This window comes from Taudactylus pleione, unplaced genomic scaffold (genome assembly GCF_031769625.1).
Source record: "Taudactylus pleione unplaced genomic scaffold, aTauple2 ptg000520l, whole genome shotgun sequence".
NCBI lineage: Eukaryota > Metazoa > Chordata > Amphibia > Anura > Myobatrachidae > Taudactylus > Taudactylus pleione.
Window position 1 is genome coordinate 11010281 of NW_028284922.1, and position 12501 is coordinate 11022781.

At 44.8% G+C, this 12501-nt stretch overlaps 1 protein-coding gene across 1 annotated transcript in view; it reads right to left on the reverse strand.

Annotated features, from left to right (window-relative positions):
- Positions 1 to 4011: 4011 nt before the first annotated feature.
- LOC148501365 (ADP-ribosyl cyclase/cyclic ADP-ribose hydrolase 2-like) overlaps positions 4012 to 12501 on the reverse strand; it is a 100060-nt gene continuing 91570 nt past the window's right edge. The window contains exons 8-9 of the mRNA XM_088450605.1: positions 11970 to 12056; positions 4012 to 4150 (exon numbers count right to left, since the gene is read on the reverse strand). Coding sequence (XP_088306731.1) covers positions 4012 to 4150; positions 11970 to 12056 — 226 coding nt within the window. The remainder of the gene's footprint in view (positions 4151 to 11969; positions 12057 to 12501) is intronic.

A 12501-nucleotide genomic window follows, 5' to 3' on the forward strand; every position in this document is an offset into this window, starting at 1 on the left:
CCTGAAATTAAATGCAAGGCATCGGATCCACACGGGGGCCTCTTCACCCCCACAATATGTGGCAGTAAGGCCTTTTCTCCACCTTGGACCACAGTGCAGCACATTCAATGTAATAAAAAAATAAAATGGTCTGATTGTAGTAGGCTCACTAGGCAATCCAGGCCCCTTACTGCTGTACCCTCCTGATGGCTGCCCTGTTTCTAGGGGACGAAGGAGATTAGGAATATGCAATATATTATATAGGTGGTAGTGCAGCTTTAAGCAGCAGAGGGCACACACATGCAACCTATAAGAACTAAAATACAAAAGACTTTACCACCTTGTATTGCTCTCCAAAGGAACAGAAGCAAACGTGGGCATTGTTGTCTGGTGTGTCAATTGAGAAAAATATATATATTTTTTAAATAGATGTTTTATTCTTCTCCATAAATTAAAACATAAACAAAATAAAATAAACGCCACATGTCAGTGATCATTTTAAATTTGTGCTTATAATCTGAAAGACACAGCACAGGGGCATATCTACCCATTGGCCAAGATGGCACTCGCCAGGGGCGCCAGCCGAGGGTGGGCGCTGTATGGTGGTGCCACCTGCGGCCAGGGGGTAGAATCAGGATGAGACTGCCAGGACTGTAGTCCCAGGTATGCCCCTGGTACCTACCCAGGGCAGGTGTCCAGTGCCGGGTAGCCGCTGACGCCTGCAGCTACCTGGCACTGAGGAGCTGGCCACATCTGCAGCCAGAAGATATGGTAAGTATCTGTGGACTGTGGGAGCTGGATGCGGGAGGCCTGGGGGTGGAGAGACAGAAGGAGGGCTGGCTGGGAAGACAGAAGAGGAATGGCTGGGCAGACAGAAGGAGGATGACTGGGGATACAGAAGGGGAATGGCCCGGGAGACAAAAGGGGAATGGGTGGGGAGACAAAAGGGGAATGGGTGGGGAAATAGAAGGAGAATGGCTGGGGAGACAGATGGGGAGATAGAAGGGGAGTTGACTGGGGAGACAGAAGGAGGATGACTGGGGAGGCAGAAGAGGGATGGCTGGGGAGATAGAAGGGATGGCTGAGGAGACAGAAGGAGGATGACTGTGGAGACAGAAGAAGGATGGCTGGGGAGACAGGAGGATGGCTGGGGAGACAAGGGGTGGCTGGGGAGACAAGGGGTGGCTGGGGAGACAAGGGGTGGCTGGGGAGACAGATGGGGGATGGCTGGGGAGACAGAAGGGGGATGGCTGGGGAGACAGAAGGGGGATGGCTGGGGAGACAGAAGGGGAGCTGGCTGGGGAGACAGAAGGGGAGATGGCTGTGGAGACAGAAGGGGAGCTGGCTGAGGAGACAGAAGAAGGATGGCTGGGGAGACAAGGGGGTGGCTGGAGAGACAGATGGGGATGGCTGGAGAGATAGAAGGGGATGGCTGGGGAGATAGGAGGATGGCTAGGGAGACAGAAGGAGGTGGCTGGGGAGACAGAAGGGAGCTGGCTGGGGAGACAGAAGGAGGATGGCTGGGGAGACAGAAGGAGGATGGCTGGGGAGATTGAAAGGGTGCTGCCTATGGGGGTGCCAGTCCATTACTTTGCCAGGGGCACTCGGACCCCTAGAAACACCCCTGGCACAACATTACAAATTAGTATATCGCTATAGACGGGAGGTTATCTTGCTAATGGTCTTTGTTCAGTACTGTGTAGAAAGTTGCATAGAAAATCACATGTACCATTATACAAGTTTTCAGAACACGGTATTGTTGTCTCCAGGAAGCATGTCTTCCAAATATTTACATTAATTATGTATACTGAAAATAATTTTTTTTTTTTTAATTTTAAATTTTAAATTGAAGCAAGGAAATCATTTACATATACATAATACAAAAAGATGACAATGCTGAGTTCGATTACATATTTGAAATCTACAAATATTAAAATTTTCCATTTGTTTAACAAAAATTTCTGTCAATTAAATAACATATACTGATACTAATTGAGCTCTTGATATTGTAAAAATAAAAAGAGTAAAAACATATAATGAAGTGAAGTTCTGTCTGGCGTCCACCCATCGACCAAGCTCATATTCTAATTTTAGGAATACAGTCACCTTTCTGGTAATTGAATTGGTGAGTTTCCCATCAATATCTGAGTCTCATACCATTGTGTCCTACGCATACAGTTGTAAATTTTTGTTTGCATTGTGACTGACACGGTGGGGATATAACTCTCCCAGGTCTCAAAAAAGAACAAGGCCTTCTTTTCTCTATTAAACATTGGGCTTCATTCAGAGGCGGCCGTATGGTCTACGACCGCACGGCCGCCTCGATGTTTGTCCAGTGCGCATGCGCACGAGGGAGCCGGCTCCTTCGTGCGCATGCATGAGACCCGCTACGACCGACAGCGCCGGTCGTAGCGTGTCTCTTTCCAAAGGGGGCGAGCTGTCGATGTTGATTGACAGCTCGCCCCGTTTGGAAGGCGGCCAGGGGGGTGGCAGCCCAAACGGAGGCGTTCCCATGGGAACGCCTGCCATTTGGGGGAGGCCCCACTGACATCACTAGTGATGTCAGTGGAGAGCTTCCGGCTCTGACAGAGCCAGAAGCTCTCCGGTGCTTACGACAAGTGAGACCCTACCCTAGGGTCTCGCCGTAAGCCCCGATGGTCGCGATGGTCTATGACCATCGCGACCATCACCCTAGCGGTCGTTAGAGCTGTGGGTGTAAACCCACAGCCTAACGACCGAAACAGAGGCAGCCGGTCAGGATGCAAGCGGCCGCCCAGTTTCTGAGCAACCGCTTGCATCCTCCGACCGCCTCTGAATCAGGCCCATAGTCTCTACCCAATCCATTCTAAAAACAAATCTCAGTTTTTCTTTATATAATGTGAAAGTTATGGGAGTTGGATTAATCCATTCCTGTAAAATAGTTTTCTTAGCTGCAGCACTTATGGCTATTAATAGTTTTCTACTGCCTTGGGTAATTCTCTGCGCTTTCGGAAAGATACCTAATACCACCCATTCCGGTGTAAAGGGTACATAGTTTACTAGGTGTAATTCAGCATCTTGTTTAACATTTTTCCAAAAGCCCTGAACTACTGGACACTGCCATATGCAATGATATAAGTCTACCTCTATTGTATCACATCTAGGACACTTAAGAGTGTCCTACCAACCCATTCTGTATCTTCTGTGGGGAGATAAGTAGGTTCTATGGTAAATGTTCAAAAATAACTCGTTGTATGTGCTAGCACTCAATAGTGCACGTGATTTCGATAAGCCTCGTATTAAATCCTCCATCGAGAGGGTTGGGAATTGAGTCAACCATTGGCGCATACCCTGGCTTACCAATGTATGATCCAATTCTTCACCAAGAAATTTCTATGGCCTTTTTGTTGGGAATCTGTCCACCTAATAATCTATCTAGTGGGTTATTCCAATCGGTGGGTGAGAATGCACGCACTATTGATGTAATATAATGTTTTGCCCGGAATATGCCAGGGGATATGTCCTTAAAGTCTCAAATTTTTCTGTTGCCTCTAGGAAAAGACAATTTTTAAATAAATAACTAATTATTGATGCCTCCTATCACTGGGGCCATAGGTTCCAGTCTGACTGGGCCACTATCTATGAGGAGTTTGTAAGGTCTCCCAATGTGTGTCTTGGTTTCCTCCTACAGTCCATACACTTACTGGTAGCTTACTGCTAGTGTGTTTCTGTGGTAGATAATTTAGACTGTAAGCGTCACTGGGGAGGAATATCCATTAATAATATCAGATTGAAAATTAAATTGTAGCTGTTATCAAATTTTGAGGTTCATAATAGATCTAAATGTGGACATTTTAGAAAACTGATGCAAAGGAAAGACATGGAGATTTCCTTTGTACCAATTTTAAAATGGAATATTTTGTCTTTTGAAAAGTTTATGTTGAGTTTAATTACAGTACTAATACAGTCCAAGACTACAAAGTCAGACAGCAACCTGATACAAATAACTATACAGGTTTTTTTATTTGTTGATTTGTTGATTTGATTTGTTGATTAAATATTCCCATGATTAATAAGCAGAGGAAGCCAAGCTAAAATCACTGTCCTCCACGAAATAACATTTTCACTCCTGTTGTTTGTGGCACATTCGGGGTGATTAGGAAAGTCCACACACTGTAAAATCTTGACTGGTCTGCGGGGAAGAAACAGAGCTGTATTGTTATTAAAATAAAAGTAGAGGAGCATTGTTAAAGGGCTCGTAATCTATATAGCACCCAACATAGTCTCAGCACATACACAAAGAGGGAGTGTGGTCATCTTCACATCACATTGGGGGCATGCCATGACATGCGGAGTGTATTAGTGCTTCCAAAATTGTAGTCTGTCCTTATTCATACCCAGAAGTGTAAGCAGCCCCTGGCTTCCCACTCCAATTATGATCACAGTTTTTTGTAATCAAACCTGAATAAAGCTTGCAACAACTCCAAGCGTTACAGTAAAGCCGATATCAGTACAGCACTATGTGCAGCACATTTACTACAGTGCCCTACTGATGAAAGCTCAGTTTGAGACATTGTACTTGTGACCCATGGCACTTTATCAGAAGTCTGCTTGCACACATTAGTTCTCACTGTTGCAATGATACATATAATTCATACTTACCTAATCCCCTGGAGTCACGGGAGGTTCCTGATTTTTCAGGGGAACCCCCAGCACCCCCGAAAGAGTAGGCAAATCTCCCGCATCCCGCTTACTTCCTAGTGAAGTGGGCAGGTTGGGGAGATTTTCCAAGCAATTTGCGGGTTCGTAGGGAGGGGGAATCACAGCATTTAGCCCCGACCCCTCCTCACAGACCCGTTAATTGCGTGATTTTCTTGTAAAGGGGGTGGGGCCTAATGACAGCTATAGTCAGGCTCCGCCCCCCTGAAGATGAGAGCAGCAGGTCCTCTTTGGCTGCTCTCGGAAAGGTGCAGCGAAAAGTCAGTAAGTATGACATATATTGTTGGGTTGGTCAGGTCAAGCATTTAAACTGGTCATATAAAATACATTATACTGCAAGGCTGCACTAACTAGTCCGGAATAATGCAGAGTGTCTGCAAGTAACTGCAAGACAGCAGCAGTATCTACACTAAATGTAATACCCATTAGTCCCTCTGGCGTCCTTCTGCGCATGTGCAGAAGGTCGCGCGGGGGGGGGGGTGATGGGAGCGATCTGATCGGATCCCTCCCAAGGGGGAGCATCACGATAAGAAGCCCATAAGCTACTATGGGGTAACACCACCTGACAAAGCATTCCGTGATTTTTATATATGGGGAATGCGGTAAAAGCCCGAAAACTGTATTTATGGGCGTTTTACCTCATTTAATTTTCCCCTTTAGTATCTGTCGCTTAGAGAGGGAGAGGGGAGAGAGAGTGTGATAGAGGAAGAGAGGGAGGGAGAGAAAGAATGAGATAGATAGATAGATAGATAGATAGATAGATAGATAGATAGATAGATAGATAAAGAGTTAGAGATAGGGAGGAAGATAGAGAAGTCATGAGAGAGATAGAGAAGGAGGGGAGGGGGAGAGAGAGAGGGAGGGAGGGAGGAAGGGACAGTCAGACAGAGAGCACATACATATTTCCCTACCTCTATGTATAACAGCAGGCAGCAGGGTAGGCTTCTAATGGCATTAGGCCCGTCAGGGACAGGGCTTCCATCATCTGCCGCCATGTGTATCAGTGATGGAGTGTGCTGTCACTGCAGTGCAGTGCTGTATGCTGCCGGCCGGGACCGGGAGTCGGCCACAGAGGGTCCAGAGTGGCCCAGAATGTTTGTTGCAGTGTGGGGGCCCGCAATATGTGAGGACCCCTCGACGCCGGCCCCGCCTATAATCCGGCCATGAAGGTGCAGGAAAGGAGGGTTAGGGGGTAAACAGGATAGGAGAACATTACTTACCATTCCTCTGTCGGCATTTTAACCATCGGCATGCCACTGTCAGTGTACTGACAGCCGGCATCCCGTCCATCGGTATTTCAAACCGATTCCCTTTTTATGTATGTCCTGATTTAATCATTGCGCAGCACTGTGGAGCACTGTAGCACCTTACAAAAATGAATGACAATAATAATAATAATAGTTGAAAGACCTAGTTGCATATAGACGGAACTGTGTGCATGCTCATTAACTCTGAAACTGGGTATCCATTTTTTTACATTGTGTTTATCAAAGTTTTATTTACAGTCTACATACTGTATTTAGATTGCAGAATAGTGAAGAGTAACCGAGTACTATGTGCAGAGTTATGGAATGTTAAAAAAAGTATAAATATTTATTCATGGGAGATATATAAATACATCCCCCAATGTATAAATATTTATTGCTGAGAAACCTTACATTTTATTTCGGAAATGATGTAACCTACGGTTGGGAAAATGTTTAATGTGCTACTTGCTTATATTGTGATTCTGTATGTTATGTATAGCACAATTACTTTAGCAAGTATAAAGTTGCAAAAGTCATTGTGTGTGCCTTGGCAAAAATAATGTTTGTACAGAATCACAGCGCACAAAAAGTCATAAGCAGCAGATTAAACAGAAACAATGATTCACCAAATCAATAACATACATATAATAAAAGGGTTCAGTATATAATCATGCGCCAGACTTGAATACAGACATGAGGAAAACTTTTAGAGGTCTCAATCCCAACTGTTTGGTCTCACCCACAAATTTGCCAGAGATGTGATGTATATCCTCCGATAACTTCCAATATCATAAGGACAAAAAAGAAAAAGAAACAATATTGAATCAGTTTCCAAGAGGTATTGCAGAGATAACACCTCAGTGTTTAAAGTTCAAAATGGAGTGTTCCAGAGAAAAGCTTCTTTCCATAGTATAAGAGCCCGGGTGCACTTGAAGCTGGAAGATATACAACCTCTGTGTGTGATGTAAATATACAGATGCTCACTTGCATGCTTACATATATATGGTTGTTGTGGGCCCGGGGTGGTAGAAGGAGCAGACACTGAAGCTGATTTAAAAATAAACGTGGAGTTTTTAATGAGTGGCTTAACAGACCTGAATGTGGCAAAACAAAAAGTCCGGGTATAGCACTAAAGTGCACTTGGGGAACTGTAGTGAAGCAATGAGAAAAAGTCCAGGTAGTGATAGCAGAAAGTAGTCCAGTAATCCAGGTTTTGTGAGGCAGAAATGATTTGCAGCCTGAAGTGAATTTGCAGGGAAGAGGCAAGTGGAGGCAGGGTGCAGGGTAATAGCTGACACAGGTACTCAGGCAAGGGAGAGGCAATGGAGGAGGCAGGAGAATCCAGTGGGGCTGGAACAGGCAGTGTGAAGCAGGCTAGGCAATGATCCCAACAGACAGGTGAAAGCACGGGAAGTCTCTCTCTCAGCTCTCGCTGAGAAACACGTTGCACTGGCAATGAAAGGAAGTTCTGCACTACCTTAAATACCCAGTGCTGGACTATGACTGGCCAGAGAAAGCATGTGACACACCAGGATAGGGCGACTAGGTCACGTGACCGGAGGCAAGATGGCGGCGCCCATGCCAGAGTGGAACGGAAGCACCACCAGGCCTAACCAGACCAGAGTGACAGTATGCCCACACAGGACTACGCGCAGCCAATGCACCCTGCCAGATACCAGCGCCACCGCCAGATGCCCCTCCTATAGCGTCCTCACAGGTAATACCTGCCGGCTCGGCATGTCGAGAACCCCTGGTCATGACAAGAGAGTCCGGTGGCCATTTGGGGTAGATACGGCTTACTGTACGTGACTTTTGGGTTTAAGCTGTCATGTAGCTGTCACCTCTCGCACCCCTGGCCTTATCTCCTAATTCCATGACAACTTTACTTCCTGGCTCTCCCACTTCCTCTCTTTAGACCATCCCTCCCTCATCTTATGTGACTTCAATATCCCTATCAATGTCCCTACTGACCCCTCTGCCTCTAAACTCCTTACCCTCACATCATCATTTGTTCTCTCTCAATGGATCTCCTCACCCTCCCATGTGAGTGGACACTAACTTGACCTGGTCTTCACTCACCATTGTGGTATCTCCCCATTTCCTCTTTCTGACCATCATCTTCTCTCTTTCAATTTATCCCTCATCCCTTCTCCACCACAGCCTTGCAAAGCTACCATCACCAAGCGTAACCTTAAGGCTATTGTGACTATAGGGTTTATTTACTAAGTCTCTATAGGGTTTATTTACTAAGTGTTGGGATGTAAAACCCAACACTTTTGTTTGCATTTATGCCCAATATTTAAAATGGCAGTGCTTTTACTAGCCATAACTTGCTAGTAAAAGCACAGATTTTTTAAATATTGGTCATAAACACGAACAGTCGGGTTGTAGTAAATGAACCCCTATGTCCTTATCCTCCCTGACCGACTCACTTCTCTCCCCCATTGTCTCTTTCTCCTATCCTGACCAAGCTGATTCCCTATACAATGCGCCAGACTTGAATACACTTCTGCTCTAGACTCTGTTGCTTCAGCGATTACTACTCACCTTTGTAGGTCCATACATCAACCTTGGCATTACAAATGTACCAGATGCCTGCAAAAACATCCATGAACTGCCGAGCAACAGTGGAGGATATCATGCTCCAATGCAGACTTTCTCCGTTTCAAATTTATGTTCTCGACCTACATTGCTGCCCTTTCCCTCTTTAAACAGTTTTATTTCAAAACCCTATTCTCCTCCCAGTCCTCCAACCCCTCTCATCTCTTCACCACATTCAGCTCCCTCCTCTGCCCATCCCCAGTCCCCTCTCCTACTTACTCTCTGCCCTTAACTTTGCCACCTTCACATCCAAAATTTAATCCATCTGTCAGGACATCACTTCCCCCCAGACCCTCTTAATCCCATACTCTCCTTTCCTATCCATTTTACATACCTGACTAGCTTCTCCCTAGCATTTGGAGATGAAGTCATGACCCAAATCCAGTCCTTGCCCCGTCCTCCCTTGACCCTATTCCCTCCCACCTCCTCTGCTACATCTCTCCTGTTGCCTGTTCCTCTCTTGCTTATGTCTTCAATCTTTCCCTCTCATTGAGAACTGCCTCCTTTGCATTCAAGCATGTCCTTGTATCCCCCATTCTAAAAAAAAACACCCTTGATCCAGGCACTATCTCTAATTACTGACCCGTCTCTCTCCTTCCCATTGCCTACAACTGTCTCTCTTTCCCCCTTCCTTCTTTCTCTCTTTCTTTTTCTCTTACTCCTCTCTCCGCTGCTTTTGACACCGTGGACCATTCTCTCCTCCTGCAAATCCTTCACTCCCTCGGTCTGCGTGATACTGCCATCTTCTGGCTGATGTCCTAACTTTCTTACTATACTTTTTTTTCCTCCTCCCATGACTCCACTCCACTACCAGTAGGTGTCCCCCAAGGTTCTGTTCTGGGACCTCCTATATTCTCCCTTTACACATCATCTTCAGGTGAGTTCATCAGCTCATTTAGCCTCCAATATCATCTCTATGCTGATGACATTCAGATTACCTCTCCTCCGCTGACCTTTACCCCTCTCTTGTCACTTGTATCTCCTGCTGTCTCTCTGCCTGGGGTGTAACTAGGTATTTGAAAGCCCCATAGCAAAAGTTTGTAAGGGCCCCTGTGTACCACCTAATGGTAAAAAATTTATATAACACATGTAACTTTAACAAGGAGGATGGGCCACCCTTAGCTCTGGGCCCCATAGCAGCTGCACCTCTGGCACCTATGGTAGTTACGGCCATGCTCTCTGCTATTTCCTCCTGGATATCCCAGCGCATTGTTAAATTTAGCATGTCTAAGACTGAGCTGATATTCTCCCCACCCTCCCGTATAACCTCACTTCCCACAATTTCATTAACTATTGACAGCACTACAATCTCTTCAAGTCCACTAGTGCTCTGTCTTGGAGTTAACCTTGACTCCTGCCTCTCCTTCAACCATACATTCAGTACCTTTTGCAGTCCTGATGCGTCTGTCTCAGAAATATCTCCAGGATCAGACCCTTTTTCATCCTGGAGGCAAATAAGACCCTCATCCACTCACTGGTCATCTCTAGACTGGACTACTGCAACCTCCTCTTATCTAGCCTCCCTGTCTCCCATCTCTCTTCACTTCAATCTGTCTTCAGTGATGCTGCCCAGCTCATCTTACTCTCCAAGGGGTATATTTACTAAAGGTTGATTTTAATCGAGTTTGATCAATTTAAACTCAATCAAAATTGATCAACATCGATGTTTTGTTTCTGTGGCTAAATCACACATGTACTAATACTTAAAAATCCAAATAAAAAATTGTCTATTAGTAAATGTATCATTTAGCCCCAGAAACACAACATTGATGTTGATCGATTTGTATCGATTTATCTCCCTTCACAATCCCACCTGCCCACTTTGTTCCACAAAAGAATGCCACCTCTCCTCCCAACTGATTATTTCCTCCCACTCCAGCCTCCAAGATTTTCCTGCTCCCTACCACTGGAACTCTATACCTCCCCCTATCAGACTTTCCACCTCTCTACAAACCTTCAAACGGGCACTGAAGACCCACTTCTTTATCAAAGCCATCCATCTCTCATCCTAACCGACTGCTCCATGCTCCTCGCTTGCTGCCTCTCCCGTGTGTCACACCTGTCTGTCTAACCTTTAGAGTGTAAGCTTTTAGGAGCAATGCCTTCTTCCCTCATGTGCTTTTCCTTCTATTACTTATACTATCATATACACCATACTGTCTACAATGACACCTAACTCTTGGTTGCTGCCACCCCGCTGCTTATTAGGGTATTAGGACTGCTGATGCACCAATGTTTAAAAACCTTGTCCATGTCCTGCAATGTTTTGTACTGTAAGTCACTTTTTTCTTGTTTTGTTTATATTGTTTCTGTTATGCAGTTTGTAAGGCACTGCTGAACCCATGTGGTGGCATTTAAATAGAGAATAATAATAAAATAATAATAAGCTGTGACCCATCTTGTTTAAGTTAAAGCATCTCCTTTAAAATAGAGATGTGCGTTGACCCCGTGTTTTGGTTTTGGATTCATCTTCGTGTTTTAGTTTTGTTTTTGGATCTGTTTTTTTTTATTTTTTTAAATTCTGAAAACTTTTTAATATCATTAAATTTATGCAATCCAACACTTAACTTCGAACCGCGACCCGGATTTACAAAATTCAGGTGGATACAGATTTCTGGAGAACCAAACAGCACATCTCTACTTTAAACAATCAATATGACCCCGTCTGTGTGTCTGGAAGGTCAGCATGTACCCACCATGTGGTGTGAGCATAGGCCCTGATTCAGACCCACTCGCAAGCGGCTGTCCGCTCGCAAGTGGGTCGATGGTCTGCACTGAGCATGCGCATGACGGAGGGAGCTCCGTCGTGCGCATGCGCCAGACGCGACGAGCGAAGGAAAGTCCTTTGCTCGTTGTGTCTGATCAAAGGGGGCACGCTGTCGATGTTGATTGACAGCACGCCCCCTTTGGTGGGCGTGCCGGGGGCATGCCTCCCTGATGGGGGCGTTCCCAAGGGAACGCCTACCGTCAGAAGCCGGCCCACTGACATCACTAGTGATGTCAGTGGGAGTGATTTTGGCTCTGATAGAGCCAAAATCACTCCGGGCCTTGCGGTTGAAAACCTCAACCGCGGGCTCCGGCTCGCAGTTTCGATGGTCGCGATGGTCACGACCATCGCGGCCATCAAACTGCACGCTCGTATAGGCTGTGGGTGATGACCCACAGCTATAAGAGCGTCCAGGAGGACGCTCCATTTTTATGGAGGGCGGCCCTCATTCAGAGCGTGCGCTCTGCTCAGAGCGTACGGCTCTGAATGAGGGCCATAGATCAACTGTACCAATAAAACAAAAGCATAAACACGTTTTATGCTTTAAGGCTTTGTCATGTACTCAGTAGGACTCATTCTATTAAGTGATGATTGTTATCTTATTTATCTGTGTTATCCATATACCATATACATTTGCTTATTTATGATGCGTGGTAATTTACTATCTTGCTACTTGCCTATAATTGTTGTAGCATTTGTATGAAAAATTTCTTGATGCCAGAATAGATTCCAATACTGCAGTGCTATTCTCTCCACATGAATCCCTGAAATAATACAGTAAACCAGAATTATACATGAAATATACACACAGTATGAAACTTGTAAGATTTTACAATCTTTAACTACGGTTTGGCATCCAAAATATATATTTTTATTAATTATTATTATTAATTTTATACATCTCCAATTATATTTTTTAGAATAAGGTAATGCATCATTTAATTTGGTTGACATTAGTAACATAAAGTTGAACAGGGTGTGGCATATTATGTCGACATTTAGAACATAGATAATCACAATATAGACACCATAATGTCGACAGGTACTTTATGTAGACAACCAAAATAAATAAATATATAGACAGGTTAAAATGTCGACACGATAAAAATGTAGACAGTCAAAATATAGAAATTGTCAGAATTTGACAGTCGAAAATTCGACATGTCTATATATTGACTGCGGGTTAAACTACAGTATGTGCAGTTACCA